This window comes from Pteropus vampyrus, unplaced genomic scaffold (genome assembly GCF_000151845.1).
Source record: "Pteropus vampyrus isolate Shadow unplaced genomic scaffold, Pvam_2.0 Scaffold528, whole genome shotgun sequence".
NCBI classification, from domain to species: Eukaryota; Metazoa; Chordata; class Mammalia; order Chiroptera; family Pteropodidae; genus Pteropus; species Pteropus vampyrus.
Window position 1 is genome coordinate 1,448,696 of NW_011889309.1, and position 21,275 is coordinate 1,469,970.

Consider the following 21,275-nt stretch of genomic DNA (forward strand, 5'->3'; position numbering starts at 1 on the left):
TCCACACAGTCAACTCTTAATTATCTGCATCTGAATTGTCGAAAATTGTAAACTCCAAACTGGCTTTCCCTGAGCACATTTATGCCAGCCATTTCACATTATCAGTTGTGCAAAAAATGCAAACTCGTTTTAATATTTGCCTAAGCAAAATTTAATTAGAAAGGTAAACTTATGTTTTAAAAAAGAGACTAAATAAATAAATATACAACAAAGGCAAATAGCTTATTTTTGGATTACCTGTTCTCCAGATTATTAGAATGTTCCTATGTGGACAGTACAATGCTGGCTCTATCTATCTCTGGCCATGGGATTAAACAATAACAACGCAAAGATGGTTGTCATCTCTAAGGAGGAACAGACCAAAATATGACAATAAAATATTCCTATAACATCCATCTTTTTTTGCTTTAGGATGTTAGTTGCTTTTAGGCTTTGCTTCCTGGATCCCAGGTATCAAAGCAATTTATTAAGAATACCATTAACTTTATTTGGACTATAAGAAAACATTCTTGAAAAGAACAGGAATTAAAACCAAGATCCATGATCTCTCTATTCTGGTGTACTCTAAATCTGGGCTCTACGTCCCTAGGGAACTGTTCTCCATCATTTTTCCAAGTTATGAAAGAGCTACATATTGCTGCTCTCCTGGCCTGCAGGAACCCTACAAGTGGAATGAGAATGACTTTTCTTTAACCTGGTCTGGAGAAAAAGTAACAATCTATTTTATGCTATGACACTTCAGGTAACTCCCTTCCAATTGACAGTCATAACGCCATAAATATATTTTGGAGCTAGAGTTAATCTCATTATTCATGATATCAGGGGTTAAAGATAACAGAAAGCCACCAAAAATTCAATTATCAAATTTTATGTATATCTATGTTATATATGTGTAGAACAGTTCTGGAAGAATATACAAAAAAAAAAATTGATGGCAACAGTTGCCAACTAGGAAAGTTCCTTATGTGAATGGGGGACACAAGAGGGAGGGACATTTACTTCTCAATACATACTCTTTAGTCCAAATTTTGTTTTGTACATATATATTACCCTCTGAAGGCTAAATAAACAAATTAGATAGCTTTTCATTTTATCCCTTTAATTCTCTATCTCCTCACTCCTATCCCTGTCCCCTTTATCTCCCATTCTTTCTACCTCTGAAAGCCTTCACCCACCATGTCCAAAACAAGCAAGCTATTAATGAACTAAATAGTAGCCAGAGACTGAGCAAAGAACTGCATGCAATGAGAAGAGACGCCAAGTGGAACCAGGAAGTTTTTCAAGGTCACATCCCTTATCAAGCTAACCCAACACGCCAAACAACTCTTAACCTACTTAGAAGCCAACATGAAACAACAAATGCTTTGCCTTTTCATCTTGTGTAGCATTCAGGTCAAACATCCTAACTTCAAAATCAACCAAACAATTCTTTCCCAATCAATTGTATCGTGTAAGAATCTATTCCAAAGAGATCTAAAGCTAAAAGTATTCCACCCCCGAAGGAGGCTCTTTGTCCAAGGAACTCGTGCTGTAACAGACACTTTATTTTCAGTCTCAAATCAAGACACTGAATATTCCCTGGTCTCTAAAATGCAGGAATTATGAAGACAGAGCTCATTGGAAGGAAAATAAACCTGTAAATCCTGTTAGGCTTTGCACCTCATTCCAAAGGACTTTACCCCAAAACAGTACCATTAGCAATAACCAAGAGAGCCCTGAAAGGGAGAATTATATACAACAGAATCACAGTATGTCATTCAAAATAACTCCCAGGATATCACAAAAAAATCAGGGCTCCACTATCTACCATCCTCACCATGGAGGAAGCCAACTCATTTTTACACTCCATTTGTGAACTCACCACAGCCCTCCTTATAAATATCTCTTCTATAACTTAGATTTGCTTCCTTCTCTCCAGGCCTCTCTTCTTCCAGGTGTCCAGTAGATCCATCAATATTCCTTAAGGGTCTCCCAAGTGTCAGGGACACAGAGAAGAGAAAGACTTGACCTTTGCTCTGAAGGAGCAGATAGGGAGATGAGACAGTTAAACAAGTACACCATAAGGCAGTAAATGTTGTACCTGAGCTCAAAAAAAAACTGTTCCCACTAAAGCCTGAGAATACTAGGAGGTATTCCTTGGATGTTGAATTGAATAGGGGTTTTCCAAACCAGAGAGGAGAAAACCATTTCAGGCAAAGGAAAAATCAAGTATGACTGTACAAAGGCATGGAGCTGACAGGAATAAATCAGGAAGAAATTCAGTGTGGTAAGAATTACAAAATCTGCCTTCATGGAGTGGCCTTTTTAAGAAATGTCTCAACTTCTCAATTTTGAACTTGAGAAGAAAAGTCTTCATATCTGATAGTAGATTATTTTCACCACTATTACTATATTTCGTTATTACAAACATGCCTGTAAGGAGTCATGGCAGAACCCAATCTCTCACACTTGAAAACATAAAGAATATGGTTGAAATAACCATGCCTAGTTGACTCTATAAGTTAGCAGAGCCAGAGAAAAAGAACTGACTACAACACAGGGCTCTTTCTCAGACACAGGATATGACGGCAAAAGCCTTCTTTGCTCCTCTCCCTGAAGCTGTGGCCTTAACATCACCACCACTCAGGCTTCTTGTTCAGGCAGCTTCTTTTTCCAGCCTCAATCTGTGCTGCCAGGCATCCTCTTCACCTCATTCAGAGGTCAGAGGGTAAGAAGCTACAAATGTGTTGGAGCCCACTGACTCCTTATCACTCCATCTCCCATGCCCTCCCATATAATACAAACCCACTAACACTCCACTGAAGAGTTGTGACTGGTTTATTGTATCCATGTTTAGTTTACTAGTTTCCACTTGTTTCATTTACATTCCTGTATTTGCATCTGCTTTATCTCCTTCTTAAATTATAAGTTTTCTGAAAGCAGGAATGAAATATTCCCCAACGCAGAGAAGAGAAAGACTTGACCTTTGCTCTGAAGGAGCAGATAGGGAGATGAGACACCATCTCTATATAGAACCGCACTCGATTCAAGCAATACTGTGGAAAAACATTGCAATTCCATAGGTTTAAACGGGAGGGAGTATAAAGTGTAACTTGGCTTAGGGCTAGAAATAAGATGGCCATATAATTTATAGTCCACATCCTGATACTTCTGAGAGTGAAGGCAGCACTTTCCATAACCAGCATGCGCAAAGTATAAACCAGGTCCGTCTCAGGGAAAACAGGCAGACGGTCACCCTTGCTAAAAAGGTCATTACAAATAGATGTGAATTACTCCAGAGCTCTAAGAGAGGCAGGCCAGGCCCCTTCAGTAACTGATTCCTGAGCTTGCAGTCTGAAGGATCTGCACCAAATAGTGCCCATAGCAGAAAGCCCAGTACCAGGAAGATCTTCCTTCTATCTAACTCAAATCCTTAAAAATTCAAATTAATTTTATTTTTATTACCCTCAGGGCAACGGAGAACAATGTCATAGAAAGGTAGCTTCAGAAAAGAAAAAAAACACTACCCTACAACCCCACTTTTGGTAGGAATTCCTTCTTATTTGTTGGACGGCTAGTTCTCCATCCTTCGACTGAACAAAACTCAATCTGGCTGGCTCAGGACTATAAAAGCCAAGGATTTTTGGAGTGACTCTCAGTGATAACATAGTTCATCTTTAACCTGCCCCAGATTCCCAGGAGCTTTCCCAAACCAAACCCAAGGAAGAAATGGCACCTGCATGCATATTTTTGAGACGGGGAAGCTCTTCCCTCAGCCAAAACTATAGCTGCAGGGGACATGATCTCCCACCTCTCCCCACTCTCAGCCCCCAGAGTGCTGATTCAAGCCCACAACAGAGCTGGGCTGACTGGGAAGACTCAAGGAACAAGGGAGCCTCTCTTTCTCCATTCCCTTCCATCAGGATGATGACATCCCAGTTGAGAGCAAGGACATTGCTGACTTATTTTCAACAATATGAAAAAGAAGTTTCAGATGGGGATGGGGAAGGGAATAAGGATCTAGACCCAGAACTGAGCAGGAAGGCTCCAGCAGCTCGTGCCCACCAGTAGTTACATGCCCACTGGCATAAGCTCCTGCCTAGGGGCTGATGGTAGATGGAAGTCAAATGCTTCCACTCACTCACCACCATCTTTCCCCCCTGTGTAGCTGTGTGTATATGTGTGTGCCAATGTGTGTGTGTGTGTGTGTGTGTGTGTGTGTGTGTGTGTAATGTTGTAGGAGTTAAAAGGAGGTATTTAAGAAGCATTGTATAAGGACAAGGAAACCATTTGATTACCCAAATCATTGAAATAATGCAGACAAAAGCTAAAGAGCAGACAACCCTGCCCCAAGCGATCTTGGGCTAGTCATTTCACTTTCCCCAGCTTTGGTTTCTTCATCAGCAAAATGACACAATAGAGTAAGATGGGTTATAAGGTTCTTCCTCGCTCCAAGTGTTGAACATTTAACTCTATATATTTCCTGAAAAAATGTCTAAAGGAAAATCAGTGAAGAGAGGCAAAACTCCTCTTTTAATTTCTACTTTAAAAGAGAGCATTTTGACTCTAGAAATCATGTAATTTACCACCTCCACTGGTATCACTTTTTCTCCCCCACTGACCTTCTAGTTTTGCTGATGTCAATCATAACCGCTGCACTGGGAGTCTCATAAAGCAATAACACAGACAAATTAATTTTGCCAATAATGATACTAACCCGCACACTCCGTTTGCAATTCCTAGCAGTAAGCCTGGTCATAAAAGTGAAATTCGTGTTACTTACAATCTAATAAACCCATTGCCTGGATAGAAATACATTACAGAATATTAATGCTCACCAAATTCTTGCAGTCTTTCAAATCCCCAAGTGTCATGAGGGATATTCTCGTCCAAAATAAAGTCAATAGCTTGAAGGAGAGGTGGAATGGATAGAACCTCACCCACCCACACACTCCTCTTGACTATATCAAGAGTCAAGCTTTCCGGTTTGCTCACCTTAATTGTTATAAATGCTAAGTGTGGAAACCCCCTCCTCTTAATGTTCTGTGTAAGTGTACTGCAACTGCAGGGTGCTCATCTCCACTGCCAACTGGTGATACATTAAAGAAAACCAGATTTTTATCCACACGCAAAATGAAGGTGCACCCCTCCTATACCTATCGTAAACTACACTGGTCAGCACTCACCTTGGGGAAATATGCACTGCACCCCTCCAGTTACCTGGAAAACGTTGCTAAAATCGACAGGAAGAAGAGAAAAAACAATGCAATTCAAGTGCTGACTGTTGTACTCATGGGAGGGGGGAGGAGGACAAATCCAAGCCGGGAAGTCCCCAGTGGTGCCTGCACCTGGAGGTGACTGCAAAGGATGGATGCGGGGATGAGGAAGTGCAGGGAGAGGAAAGGACTGGAAGATAGGTTGCAAACTGCTCACCTGTCCGTACACCTTGATGGGCTCGGGGTGCAGAGCAGCGCTCCGTCTCCTCCGGAGCTGCTTCCCGTCCGCCCCCTGGGTGTCCCCGCGCGCCAACAGCCGCAGCTCGCGCGCGTCGCCCTGCACCACGAGGAAGCCCCGGTCCTGGGGCAAGGGCGAGCGGCCGCCGTGTAGCTTCTGCGTCCAGACCTCGCAGAGAGCCACGGGCGGCAGCAGCGCGACCAGGGTGAATAGGAAGAAGAGTCGCGACTCCCTCCTGCTGCTCGGTGTCGCCATGTTCCGGCGAACGCTACTGCAGGTGGCGCCGCCGCCAGGAGAGAATGTGCAATGCGAGGCCAGGAGAGCGGCGGGGCCGGGGCCGCGCACGCCACTCCGGGTGGTTCCAGGCCGCCCGCGCCGCTCGCAGTCGCCCCGCTGTGCCTGCTGCCTCTGCAGCCCACCGACCCGCTTCGCTCGGCCCGGCGCCGTCACGTGTGAGGCGGGCAGCCGCTTCCTCTTAGCGCACTTTCTCCGCTCTACGGCTTCGGAGGCGACTCCGGCCCCTCCCCCGCCCAGGGATGGGGAAGTCAAGGCAGCGAGCGCTCGCGATGGTGCGTCCCCTTCCTCCTCGCCGCGGACACACCTACTCGTTCACCCTGCAGCAGTCAAGAGTTGTGCGGGGCGCGCTCATCTCCTCTGGGGTTAGTTGCCTCCTAAATCGTGTCGAGGTCGTCCTAAACCGTGATCAGCCTCCTTTCTAACCGCACAGCCCCAGTTCAGCCACATGACCACTGCCACCTACCCCCGCCGCAACCCCACCTCCAAGTAAGAGCTGAGAACCAAAGAAAATTAGTTCGGAGAACACGGAGCATACATTAGAAGAGACCGCTCCCATTGTGAAACCCAGAGTGTCAAGTACTCTGGGCCCCCAAATGTACTTGATGTGGTCACAGTCACATACAGGGCCCCAGCACAGTGGTTCGATCATGACCCCTCCAAAGTGACCAAGCACAGAGCTACTTGATCTCAGCCATGAAATGGACATGTAAACCAGTCCCTTCAGGCCACAGCCAACACAGGGCAAGTCCTCTACCCAAGGGTGTAAAGCTTGCAAACACCAAGATGTGGGGAGGACACACTTTAACCCTAAATTCAGCTTTAAGATCTAGACCTGCTGAACTACAAGAGATAAAACCTAGGCTGTTGGAACTGCTTGAGGCATAGCCAAAGGAAATATTTTTCGCAGGTTTGTGGAAGCAACCAAAATATATCCACTGTGGTCTCCATACTAGACTTGCTAAGGACCTGGCCTCAGATTCTGCAGTCCCCATCTCCTCCCACCCTCGCTTTTTCAGTTTTTCTGTCCATCTCAGCATAATCACAGCACTACCCAGTTCTCCCCTCCAAGCAAATTGCTTATCCCCTGGGAAAGCCATTGAACGACTGCCAGTTCCTTCTCCTCATCTAGATCAGCACTGTCTTGTCACCTTACCAGGAGTGTGACCTCCCAAGACCAGCAGCAAAGACATCATCTGTACCCTTGTATAATGCCCAAGGGAAAATAAGAGGAACATGGCTAGAGCCAGAACGCCCTGTAGATGATTTAATTATTGTTGGTTTTTTTTTTTCCTTCAACATATATTTAATGAGAACCTTCTCTACAAAAGCAAGTGTCAGAGTCTCCGCAGAAAACAGAGACACAAGTCCTTGAAGTGTGGATTTGGAAATAAGGAGCTGCTTTGTCCACACAAATTGATGGCTCCAGATTCAGATGGCAATTTGCAGGGAAGGATTAGTAGGGCAGGGCCAGCCACTTGCTAATTTTTATTTTGATTTTCAGCTTGGATGCAGGAGAACTGGCAGAAATGCTCAAACATGGTCAACTTACTCTTTGAAAACTGTCCTCTGTAATCATTATCTACATTCCAAGCCATTCTCAGGTGGATAATCAGTAAACCCCGAGACTCTACCACATGGCTTGGTAGAAAGCACACTGAATTTTGACTCAGAAGGTCCACCCTCTAACTTTGGGGACTTGGCCAAATAACCTCTGTGAATTTCAGTTTTTTCATCTGCAAAATAAGGACCTAAATCCCTACCTATCACACAGAATTGCTAAGAGTATAAGATGAGATAACATGTATAAAGTAAAATCACTATGCAAATTGTGAAGGCCCCAGATAGTAGTATTGTATGCTGGTGGCATTGGAGACATGTATTCTTATTCTGGCTTTGCAATCAAGTTACTGTTTGATTTTTGTCCTGGTCATCTCGCCTCTCTGGGCATTGGTTTCTTCATATGTGAAATAAAAAGAGACCTTGCAGCCCTGACCATTCCCCACCCCCTTCAGAACACCCCACCTATGTATGAGATTTGAGCAGTCACAGGAAAGGCTGCCCAGGACAAGGGTCAGAGCTGAATTGTGCAATTGAGTGGGGTGTTCCTCTTAGCTTCAAAACTAGACTTAGGTTGTAAACAAGCCACCACTTCCTCCAAAGTGACATCAAGTTGGGGTGGGAATGTAGACAGAAGGCAGTACCCCATCTCCCTCTACCCCAACCGGCACAGCCTTGCTCTTGATGCTGCCCAACATTATAAGGAAAATCAACTTGCATAGAAATTTAATACTAGACTCACAACTGTGTATTAAAAAGTTGAGCCTATGGTCAGACTTCAAACTGCCCTCCTCTGTCCTGTCCATCCTAGGCTATCCTGAGCTAGGAGTGGAGTTGGGGCTAGGGAAAAACCAACCAGAGGTCACAGTATCCCACATTTTTATCCAGATGGTCGTGTTTTAAATAGTAACAAGACCAGTCATGAAGAGAAAGGGAAACAAATCCCCAAAGCCTAGCTGGTCCTCTGTCTGTTCTCTCTCCTTTTGTGGCCTTCCCAAATGCTGAGATTTGTCTGTTCACCCTCCCTCCAGTCCCTGGCCTGACAACTATCTATCCTTCATATTCCAAGAGGCCTCTCTCTGCATCTAGCCTAGCTTATATCCCCAGCTTTAAGGCTCTAAGTCCCCTGCAGTCTTTGATACTCTCTGGTCATATTGCTTATTTAACCTCATCTTTCTCTTAAACTACAAGCAGCAGGAGAGCAACACCAGGTCCATCTTGCCCACATCTATGTTCCCAGTGCTCAACATAATCCCGGCATATGGTGGGTGCTCAGTGATATGTATAGAATATATGGATATGAATGACAGGAAGGAGTGACATCCCCACTTGCTTGTGGTAAGGGTTGGGGAGTGATTAACGGACCAATGCAGTTGAATTTCAGAACTTTTCTTACCACCATTCTTTCAAAACTGGACTCTAAGTCACAACCAGACCTCTGAGTCACTGAAGCAGAAAAGAGAACTTCTAAAACTTGATGTGGTGAACTTCATTCCTTCTTCTACATCGCTGTAGTCAAATAACTACCATTTACCTCACCAAGCAGGGTAAGATAGAAATACCCTCCTGCCCCAAAGAAATAATTCTCCTACTGCTGCCAAAAATTCCTTTAGGATATTTAAGGCAAAATCCAGGATAATTTATAAGGTTTAAAATATATATGCACCAAGAACATAGAATAAGTGACTATATTCTCACTCTTGAATAAATTAAATTCAAAGAAGAAGTTCTGGAAAGAGTAGTAACTTACTTTGCATAGTAGTGATTTACATTTGCGTACCATTGTAAGGGCATTATCCATCAGATTTCATCTCACAGCAAGCCTTCCAAGTGGGCCAAAGCAGGCATTACTGACCCCTCTATTTTACAAATTTTGAGAATTAAAGCTCAGAAAGGAAGATTATATGACTTGCCCAAAGTCACACAGTTTGTAAGGGTTAGAGTCTAACCGAGGTTCTCTAACCTTTTCTACCACTTCTGACACCTCCCTTAGGAAGAGAGGAGAAGAGCTGGTGTTTCAGGTCCTGGGTAGAGATAGGCAGTGAGAACCTGGAAGGAAAGACCGAGTTGTTCAAGTCCTCACCTCTTTCACAGCTCTATCCTATTTTAAATCTTATAAACCAAGCTGTCCCTGCCCTGGGTGCCTCTAGAGGTGTGATGCTAAATTAGAGAGTAATGTTACAGAGCTCATAAGTCAATCCTGTTTTCTATACTTTTCTAGAAGATAAATTTAATGAGGGATTTGGTTTCAAATTTTCAAATGAGGGATTTTGGTGCAAAATCTGTGAGGGAGCACAGGCCGATTCCACTATTTACCCTGGGCATCTTGTTTTGACCTCTCAGGAACAACTTCTTGAACTTCTGTGACAAGAAAGTATTCAGACCTTTGTGAGTGAAAGGAAAATCTAGAAAAGTTTCTTATTGTTATGTAAACTAAAAGACAAACTGTCCTGAAGTAAGACAATGGTTTGCTGTGGGTCACTCAGAATTATCTCCTTCCCTATGAATATAGATTAAGACTCTCCTTCCTTGATTTGGAGTGAATGGAAGAAATTAAAGCTAAGATTCGTTGGAATTTCTGAATAAATACATATCAAAGGCTTATATATTTTCCCCTTAGAGCCTTTGCAGTACAATAACTGGAAGAGCACAGCTCTAGGCACTAGAGTGCCAAGAGGCATCCTCCAAGCAGCTTGGACACAACTCTTAAGTGTTGCTTTATAGTTCAGCAGATGACCTAAAGTGCGCTTGGGGTCATCAAGACTGAGAAAGCAGATGCCTAAGCTGGCTTTTTGGCCCACTTCTCTGTGATACATTGCAACAGGGGCCTAGGATTTTTTTCTCCTTCCATTTTTCTGCACCAGGAAAAATGAAAATAAAAATGCTCCCCCACCCCCAGTCATCGTTTACCCCGTCAACTAAAAGGCTACTTCTTGATTCTGCCCCGATTCCTCTTAACCATCCCAAAGCCCTGCAACCTTGATGTATGCCTTTCTTGAGATAATCATGTTCTGCCTTCCATTATAGCAACTCTCTTGGTAACTACCTCCTTTTCTAAACTATAATTAGGTCTTTGAATCTATCTTCCTGTCTTGCAGTTAATAGATTACAACCTGTTGAATTGAAATAAACAATTTTGGGGGAGGAGTAGAATTCCCCTCATCTCTGTTACTCACACCCCTTGGCAGTTGGTTCTGCAAGGAAGAACACTTTTGAATCACTGCTCCCGTCATAGTATCCATGTCAACGGATGTTAGAAAGATAGCCATGGACCCTGTCAGCACCAGGTGAGTCAGCCTTGCCAAGAAGTGAGTCCTTCCCTTGCAACATACTGTTCTGTATAACTGAGTCATTATCTCATTGCCAACTGCCCAAGGATAAGGATAGTAGAATACTAGGATAGGACTCAGCCACTCCCTTCAAGGAACTTGAAGAAAGCAAACACGGATAAACAAGAGTAGCAGGAATGTGTGAATACAGCGTTAATTAAACAAGGAAGCCATTAGACTGAGGTGGCTCTAATACAGTGGTGGCCTATCTAAGCAAATCATAACCTAAGCCTGTAAATGGTTCAAGGTTAAGAAATCAAAACCTAAGCAAAACCCATCACAAACAGCCAACTAGGATTTAAACTATAACCAACCGAATAATTTCCTTTCTTTTCACATCTTCTCTATAGAAGTCTTTTCCCTGGCTCCTGTCTGGGGAGCACACCTAACCATTTCCAGTTTGGTGTTGTCCAATTCTAGTTAATTTTTACTCAAAAAAACTCTTAAAATTTGTAACATGCACCACTTTATCTTTTAACAGAAAGAGCTCTGTTCTTGGGGGCGGGGGGGGGAGGGAAGATGATCAATGAATTTGGTGAATGTGAATTGGGGAAAACTTTCTGCAGAACAAGACTTTTTGAGCAGCGGTTTTAAGCGTATGCAAGTAGGAGAGTGGGGGATGATGGAGGAAGGAAGGAGAAGGCTGAAATTTCCGTGTCCAGGGGGAGTAGGAAGTTATTTTATGTGTCTGAAGAGAATGAGGACAAGCTTCAAGGTAAAAAGGTGGTGGCAAGGTACAGTGTGAGTGCAAACATATAGGGCGGTACCCATTACAAGAGACGGGGAGGCAAAGGGCCTGGTGTGGGGAGATCAGAACCCTGAATGGAGCACTTGAACTAATTCATGTCATTACAAGGTGATTTATAAATGCTGTGCAGCCAGGGCAGCCTGAACTGTGCTTCTTCGATCAGCCATTTTACCAGGACCACTGCACATGCTCCACATCGCCACTTTTGTCCACTTCCTTCTACAGCACCTGGAGGCTCCTGTTAATCATGCATGGTATCACAGGGCATTGCAGATAATCTCTTTCACTGTCTGCCATTTTTATATCCATCACACTCAGAATTTTACATGATGTCATCAGCCGAATTAATATCTGTTCAAATGATTATTCCCATCAGACTCAAAACTGCAAGTGCTTTTACTGAGGCCATGGATAAAGGAATAAATTTTCTCAGAGCCCTTAAACAAATAACATTAAATCTTTCACACCAAATAAATTGTTGAAACAGTGATTGGGGTTTGGATCATACTAACAGATCTACTCAGAGGCAAATACATTCTCATTTGAGGTTTGACACAATGCCAGAGTTAGAAAACTGTCCAACCACTTAAGCAGAGAAATAAGAGAAAACCTATCCTTTTCAGTGGTTATTTAAACAAGAGCTTCAATGCTAACTTGGCAGTAGATTTTGTGTATGAATTTTCTTTGCATTCTAACACTTATGTAAATGAAAAACCCAAAGAAGTGCAAATTAAGACTATTCTTGATTCTAAAAGGCTGCTATTCTGTGATAATGACGCCATGGAATACTACAGTCTGCCAAGCATGGTGCGTGGTTCATTCGGGCCCCATCTGCCTTATTTGCCTCCCAGCAGGGGAGCACCCACCGTGTCCTTGTTTTACCTGCCCATTAAAGTCAAATGTGACCCTCTCTCCCTCCTCCACCTCATGATTTAATCTCGCCAAGAACATTTAATCACATAAACGGAACAAGAGGTTGATATAGACATAACCTGCATCAGGGAGCAACTTGGAGAGACCAGAGGCATCAGTTTGGACACTCAGGAGCCAACTCACCTAGGTTTATATCCCAGATTTGCCACTGACTAGCTGAATCATCTCGGGCACCTGCTCAGAACTTAATTTTCATCTGTAAATGAATTGCCTACATCTGCAAGTTTAAAAGATTAAATGAGACCATGTATATCAAGGGTTTAGATCAAACTCTGGCACATAAACCTTGTTCATTAAATGATACCTATTGTTATTGTGGAAAGTTCAGATTAGAAATATTATTACTAAATCAATTTGGCCATTCAGCAATTGTCAGGTTTTTATTCAGGTCTGCATGTGTCCCTTAGACCTTACAACCAGGTGACATGTTTCTATAAAAGCGTGTCTCAGATTCGGTTCTGCCACACACAAACATTTCTTAGCAAACAGGCAGAGAGGCACTCCCACAGCCTGTTCCCAGAGGCTCAGGATGGACCTTGCTCTCAGGCCTTTCTCTGGTCCCTAGACCCTTTCAGGAAAACATGGACCCCAGAAAGATGTAGCAGTATTGTGAAGCCAGGTATCTACCAAACTCTTGGTCAAATCAGGGAACAGAGTTCTTCATTAAGCGGAGGGACAAAAGACTAGATGAAGGCCACTCCTAGCATAGTTCTGGAAGAGAGTTAGCCTGCCTTTTGCTGGATTCTTATAGCTTATCCATGCAAGCCAGTGCCAGCCAACCTAATTTCTTAAGCAGCACTGATTTCAACAATGAAAAATTATTTCTAATATCCCTTATGCTAATTCATGCATCATCTGATTCAGATTTAGTTAATGATATCGCAAGTTCTTGGTGGAGCCAGCCACCTCTACAGCGTGGATTCCTGACCAGAGTGCTTTAAATGCTGACTAGGACCCTCCAAATGTTAACAGTATGCCCCCTACATGAATTATGGTTACTTTATACACATGTACCTGACACTGTTTATATTAAAGTATTTAAAAGCCAATTACTGACACTATAGCAACTGAATAATGAAAAAAAGAAAAGCTTCCAGCATCAATAAAACAGAAAAGCTTTGTAAATTATTGTGATTTATAACAAGAAATACACTATATACTTGGTCTTCATCCTATTTGTGGCACAGAATTCCTTAAATCTTTGGAATATCTTAAGTGACAGGAGAAAAGATGTCTCATAATGAGCCCCTTTCGACCAAATTGGAGTTTATGCTAATGAGGTGACTTTTGGAAAGCCCCTGAATAGCCTAAGGATGCAGCCTGCTTATCAGGGGAAACAACCAAGAACGGAGAGTTGGAACTTTCAATTCCATCCCTCTCCCACCTTGGGGAAAGGAGAGGAGCTGGAAGTTAAATCAATTGTCAATGACCAATGATTTCATCAATCATGCCAGTGTAATAAAGCCCATACAAAAACCCAAAAATATCAGTCCCCAATCGTTTTGGCACCAGAGACTGGTGCTCCTATGAGAATCTAATGCTCAGTAATCTGAGGTAAAGCTGAGGTGGTGAAGTTAGCTCTGGGGAGCAGCTGCAAATATAGATGAAGCTTGCTCACCTCTTGCTGTATGGCCCGGTTCTTAACAGGCCATGGGTCTGGACTGGTCCATGGCCTGAGAGTTGGGGACCCCTGCCCAAAAAGATGGAGTTCTGGCAGCTTCCTAGTTGGTGAACACGTGGAGATGCAGGCACACCCAGAGAAAGAATTGAAGCTCTGTGCCCTTTCCTCATATCTTGCCCTACATATTTCTTCCATCTGGCCTGTTCCTGAGTTATATCTTTTTTGAAATGAACCAGTAATCTAGTAAGTAAAATGTTTTTCTGAGTTCTGGGAGCCAATTAAATTGATTAATTTGAGTAGCAAATTAATCAAACCTGAGATGGGGTTCATGAGAACCTTCAATCTATAGCTGGTTGGTCACAAGCACAGGTCATAACCTGGATTTGTGACTAACATTTGAAGGGCTTAATCTATGGGGTCTGATGAGATTTTCAGATAGATAGGGTCAGTATTGAGTTAAATTGCAACTTGTATCACATAATTGCTCAATGTATGGAAAGTCCACAATTCTTGTGTCAGAAGTGAAGTCGTGTTGTAGTGGAGAGTGTGTTATAAAGTAAAACACGAGGAGTGTTTTCCTTCTTTAGAACTATAGATTCTCCTTCAGTGGGAATATTTATGCCTATAATTTATGTAAAATACTTCAGCCTAGACAGTGAGATATCACTGTGTTACTTTGGGCAGCAACCTAAAATAGAAAAGATTTGGTAGGGGAAACAGCTCAACCATCATCTTTTAGCATTTAAATAATAAACACTACCTTTAAATTTTCTTTTAAGTGTCTATTATATGCCATGACTTGAACTGAACTTAATGCTTTATGTCCTCTTTTAAATTCTCAAAGCAATCCTGTATTGGTTGGAATTATTTTCATTTCACTGAAAAAGGTGCTGAAGATCAGAGACATTGAGTTAGTTGTAGAAGATATATAACCCGCATCAAGCTTCAAAACTTGGACTGTCTGGCTGAAAAGTGGAAGCTTTCTCCCTAGTGCTATACCACCTACTGTGTGAAAGAGGAAGTAGATATATTCACATTTCTTTATAGAGTGGGACTGAGACATTACAGGAGAGCCAAGAAAGATAAGTTCAAATTAAAAAAAAGAACTTTTAATAATTGAGCTATTCAAAAATGAAATGTATTAATGTAAATTTTATGTAGAAATATAAAGGATATAGAATATTTAAAACAATCTTGAAAAAGAACAAATCTGAAGCTTTTATATGAGATGATTTCAAGATTTACTTTAAGCTATAGTAATGGAGGCAGTGTGGTATTGGCATAAATAGATTAAACAGAGAAAAAAACTAGAAGTCTATAAATAGAAACACACCTATAAAGTCAAATGATTTTTGACAAAGACACCAATGAAATTGAATGAGGGAAAAAAAAAGTAATTTTTTAAGTGACAGTTGAATAATTGGTTGTTTATATTGTTATAAAACAAAAATCCAGTTAGTAAATTTAAAGATCAAATTGACTTAATTTGATGATTCATGAATTGGACAGCATCCCATTTAGCAAATAGAAAGGAGCTTTGCTGAACTGTAGAAAAGGAAAGATTTAAAAAACTGAAAGAAAATTATTAACAGAAAGGGCCTACTGGGTGGATTACTTTACCAGTGCTGACCAGGTAATTCCTAGTTAGCTGGTTAAAGGTTATATTCCTGGGATAGACTGAGACCACAATTAGGTTAGGTATTAAGTTGATTGCTGATGTGGGGCTTGCACAAATTACTCCATTTGGGGTCTGTTTTTCTTTTTAACAAAATGGAATCAATGAACCTCAACCTCTACTTTACATCATATACAAAAATTAATTTGAGATGGATCATAAACCTAAATGTAAATGCTAAACTGCAAACCTTCTAGAAGAAAATATAGAATAGAATATCTTTGTGGATTGGAGTAGGCAAAGATTTCTTAGGCAGGACACACATGCACACACACAAATAACAACTGATGAAACAATTCAATACATTTTATTAAAATTAAAATTTCTGATTATCAAAAAATATTGTTAATAAAATGAATAAACAAGCCACAATCTAGGCGAAATATGTCTCTCTGACAAAGGACTCATAAATAGACTGTACAAAGAAATCCCACAATTCAATGATAAAAAGATGATTAATATTTTAAAATGGGCAAAGGACTTGGGCAAACATTTCGCAAAAAAGAACATATGTGTGGCCAATAAGCACATGAAAAGATCTTCAGCATTGTTGGTCAACAGGGAAATGCAAATTAAAACCACAATGTGATTTAACTAGATGGGTTAAGATTTTTAAATTCTAGCAATGCCAAATGTTGGAAAGGCTGTGGAGCAACTGGATCTCTTAAACATTGCTGATGAAAGTATAAAATAGTATGGCCAATTTGGAAAAGTGGCATTTTCTTATAAGTATTTACCTATCTTGTGATCTAGGAATTCTAAAAAAATTAAATCATATGCCTACAAAAATATCACATAAGAATGTTCATTGTGGCTTTATTTCTAACATCCCGACTTTGGAAATGATGCAGATGTTTATCAATAGGAGAATTGGTACATAAATTGAGGTATATTCATATAGTGGGATATTACCCAACAATAAAAAGAAACAAACATAGACAACTCAAAAATATTATGTTACTTGAAAAAAGCCAGACACAAAAGAGCGCACATAGTGAATGACTCTACTTATGTAAAATCCAGGAAAAGGCAAAATTAATCTTTAGGAATAGAAATTAGAATTGTGGTTGCCTGCGGAAGGATGGGGGGGCCGTGTGATTAATTGAAAAGGAGTATATGGAAATTTTCTGTGTGATGGCAATTTTCTACATTTTAATTAAGCCATTGCATACACAGATATATTTGTCGAAACTCATCAAACTAAATAGTTATGGGCTGTGCATTTTATTACATGTAATCATACCTCAGTTAAAAATAATTTTGAATAAATGAAAAGATGAAATAAGTTGCTTCTTTCAGTATTATGCTCCTTGATATTGGAAGTATTCAAGCTAGACTAAATGCTTGTCAGAGATATCGTGGAGGGTTCAATTTAAGTCATTAAAAAAAAACTCAGATTTTAAGAACTTGATGTACATGATACTTATCTAATCACATATTTCAGAAAAGGCAATATCTGCCTTCACCTTCTATATTAGAAAATAGATAAGAAAATTTATGTTAGATAATAGATAAGGGAATTAGATAAGAATTAGAAATGATAAGAAAATTTATGATATCATAAACTTTAAAGTATGTTAAAATGTTTTTATTTTCTTTTTCTTTTCTGAAACTCTTTGCCTGTCTGGCCGTATCTCTACTTCCTCTGCGACAACCAAGCCCTTAGCCATTCTATGTTCCTGTATCTCAGAACATTGGTTGTTTGCACATTTCCTTTGTTAAACATTCTCCCCACGCCACTTCTCATCAACTTCTCCCCCTCCTTGAAGATTCTATGCAGAAGTTCACTGCATCGGTAGAACTTCACTATAAACCCTACTCCTCACAGTCTGAGTTCTAGTTCCACTCTAGGTTTATCTGTAGCATAGGATTTAGCCTGGGCCAAATGATGCCTAGGTTCCTTCCACCTCAAAGATTCTAGCTCTTTAAACATGTGATTTCAGACTTGAAGAATGAAGAAAAACAGTCAAGCTGTCAGCAGTAGCATCTTCATCAGATTCTACATGAGGCAAACTGAATGAAAGAATATGACCTGGGCGACACATTTTTATGAGAATTACATTACTACACTGTCAGCTGATTGATAAGAGCCAGCTGAGATTGTCAAACAAGTGTATAGTTGGAGATTTACATATTTGAGGCTGGATGTGAAGGAATTAAGCTCAGCGGCTGCATGAGAATGGTGCTACGGGCATGGGAGGCACGAGTTTGAAAAAAAAAAGATGAATAAAATTCAAGGCTAAATGCAGAAACTGATTTTTATGAAGTACTTTCTCTGGTGCCAGATTCCTCGCTAAACACTTTGTATCCATTACTCTTGTTTAATTTTCATTATAATTCTCTGCAGAGAGGTTAAGTAGTATGCCCAAGATTTCACAGTTAGTGTTAGAACTGGGTCTCATTTCCAGGTCTGCTTGACTCCGAAGTCCATGCTCCTAATCACTATGCTTCACCCTGTCCTGGAAAGAAATTGCCAAAATCATTTTGTCCTGTCTCTTGGTTCCAGATACCCCAACTAGCCCAAACTGACCATTTTTAGGTTATCTCAGAAGAGGAGCCTACAGCATTCCTCAGTAACCTGTTCCAGCGTCTCTAATATTTTCAGCCAGGACACTCTTCTTTGTAGTTAATCTGAGTCTCCTCTATTTTTGTTTTATCATTATTGGTGACCTTAAGTCTTATTTATCCTAATAATTTCAGTGGAAGCAGAAAGATGCACAAACTGCTGTATGAGAATTCTAAATATACTGGTGCAGCTGCTATGTGTCTGAGTTTTTCCAGGTTGCTATAGCAGTGTACTCTAGAGCCATACAAAGGGGTACTGATGAGGGGACATGATGAGTCAAGAAGCAAATGTTCATTAAAGGCAATGGGAAATGGGTTCATTCTCAACTAAGGTATAAGCACAGTAGACCATAGAGTATGTTTTAACAGGAAGCTATGACCAAGCCAAAGTAAATACAAGAAACTAATCTAGTAGACATAGGAACTAGGAATGGGAAAGTGTAGCAATGTTATGCTGAACTTTTACAACGATCTTCTCTCCTTGGTCACTTTGTCAAAATTAATGAAAACCATATCAAATATACTTAGCACCTACTAGAGACTCATTTCTCCATCTTTTCCTCTTCCTTCTCTTTAGTTCATGTGACTGTATTATGGGGAAATACTTGTTTTCAGAAACAGTTCTGTGAAAACCCAGAAAATGGGTCCTCCTTTCTCAAAAGCCTGACCCCAATCCTCAGAGTTGCAACCCAAGATGACTCAGACCATTGAGTGGGTAAGTGGGAGGTTTTAAAGGTATGATCCAAAAGCTAGTAAGGAGTGAACACACATTGAGAACTATATCACTAACTTAGAAGCAGTTACTTGGTCAGTTTTTTTCTTTTAAACTCTTCCCATTTTCTTCAACCAGTGTGAGAAATGAGACTCGAGACTCAAGACAAGCATATTTTTATAGAGACCAGAGCAGAGAGAAACAATGCATGGAGTATTATCCAGGAGGGCAAACTGAGCAAAGCATTGTAGTGGGGCATCTTGGTCAGGGTGAGCCACATTAGATGAAGTAAATGGAAAAAAGACAAGCCAATTGTGTATAACATTTCCCTCAGGTGGTTTCTAAGGATGAGTAAAGAAAGGGAACTAAACTAGGCCAACATGTTGACATTTTCACATGTCAGTTTGAATAAATACATTAGCTCCAGCATCTTGTCTTGTTGCCTATGCAACAACAGCATGCTTTGCACAAGCCCAGAAACAAGAGCCAGGTTTTCTGGCTTTTGCTTAAGTTTGTAACCTTTCCAGGCTTACCTCAGGGCAGACATCTATTGAGAAGATGGGATTGTGAAATTTCCTGAGGAAGACTTTGGCTACAACAACAAACAGGGCTACCCCAGAGGTAGAATCAAGGTGTGATTACTATGCTGGCTTTTGAGATCTGAAGGACTTTCAGCACTCTGCACATTTATTGTGCCAGGTGGTTATATAAAAGTACCAAAGCTGTAGGCTGGTCCAATTTGGGACAGAGGCCTTTTTGAATTTAAATGGTGGAGAGAGAGATTGAGAGAATTATAATACTCAGACCAACCAATTACTTAGACTATATAGAAATCCACATTTGGGAACTCCCCAGATCCAGGGGCTGGTTTTTAATTTGGCAGGCTCAGAAATTCAGTTTTATCAAAGCATATACACTGATTTGGGCCATTATCAATTTCCTGGCTATCGTCTATTTGCTCTTAAGACACTCTCCATCCCTTTTCACCCAATTCTGTGCTCCTGGAGGCTGGTAGTATGAACCACATCAACAGAATCCTTGACCCTCTGACTTTGTTGTCTTTGGCCAATTGGAGGCATTGGCAGGAGAACATGATGTAGCAAAGAAAGTAAGCCAGGGGAGTTATTCCCCCAATTTCCTACCTTCTGGATAGCTATGTAGGATAGCCATACATAGCTATCTAAAGATCCCCAGCTCATATGGGGCAGCCCTCTTCCATACAGTTTCCTTCTCTGGTAACCTCTTCACTTTGTCCCTTTAGGCCTAGGGGAGGTAAGATTTTCCCCCTATGATTAGCCTGGGATACTGCACTATTACTTGCAAATTTTTCACACATTGTAAATGTAGCTTTATTAAACTCTCCTTAAAATATTAGAGTGTGTGTGCCATCTCAGAACATTTCTGATATTCAATTACCTTATATTTAACTAGCATCTGTCAAACTGATAGCAAGTTTATGTATTGCCTATGATTTTATTTTTCTAACTTTATTAGTTTGGATTGTTGCAAAGAGAACTTTCAAAAGCTCTCAATTTTATCTTGTGTATTGTGCCTCCAATTTGAATAAGCTGCCTTCAGATGGATGGTTGTACCAGATAATAATCTTGTTAAATATATAGGTGTTAGCTTGATTTTTTTACTCAACTGTGCGAGAATAAAAAGCTAAAACTGTATTAAAACAGTAAAATATTAACAGTAACTGAATATTAATAGGCTATAGTACAGTACTTCAGAGCACAAGCTTTAAAGTTAGATAGAGATTCAAATCTACTATCTATTAGCTGTGCGGTCTTTGGAAATTCACTTAACCTCTCTAGGTCTTGTTTTTTTTTTTTTTAATCTCTAAAATAGTCATAATGATTATACCCACTTTTTACGGTTATTGTGAAGATTAAATGAGATAATGTACATAAAATATGAGTGAACACTAAAAAATTCTAGTTATCATTACTATTACCATTAGTAATGGTATCCTTACCTCCCCTAGGCCTAAAAGGACAAGGATTTTAGAAGTTCTGTGCCAGAAATTGGGATGAAGACCAAATACTTAGTTATAATTTGGATCCTCTCTCTCTGCCTGTTGTTTATTTTCAGTCTTTTCTCAAACTACTTTTGAATTTCTCTTGTTGCAGAAACAAGACCGACGAGAAACCAAGCACCACTCGAAGAGTTGGAGAACTCAGGTTTATTATGCCGGCGGTCTCAGAAGAGCTAGCGCTCTGAAGATCTGGGCCCCGATCTCAGGGGTAACCTTACTTTTAGGGCTTAACAAGCAAAGGCAATTCATCTGCTCTTAACAAGCAAAGGCAATACATCTATTCTTAACAAGCAAAGGCAATACATCTGTTCTTAACAAGTAAAGGCAATACATCTGTTTTCTAGACAGAACAATCAAAGGAGAGGGT

The 21,275-nt window shown here is 40.8% G+C and overlaps 1 protein-coding gene across 3 annotated transcripts in view; it reads right to left on the reverse strand.

Moving 5' to 3' along the window:
• Positions 1–5,762, reverse strand: part of SORL1 (sortilin related receptor 1) — a 153,128-nt gene extending 147,366 nt beyond the window's left edge. For 2 of the 3 annotated variants that reach the window (XM_011383582.2, XM_011383583.2), the window contains exon 1: positions 5,413–5,744. In XM_011383582.2, the coding sequence (XP_011381884.1) occupies positions 5,413–5,688 (276 nt within the window). In that variant the 5' untranslated portion in view covers positions 5,689–5,744. Of the gene's footprint in view, positions 1–5,412 lie in introns of all 3 variants that reach the window. The other variant, XM_011383581.2, reaches the window with a different exon arrangement.
• Positions 5,763–21,275: the final 15,513 nt, after the last annotated feature.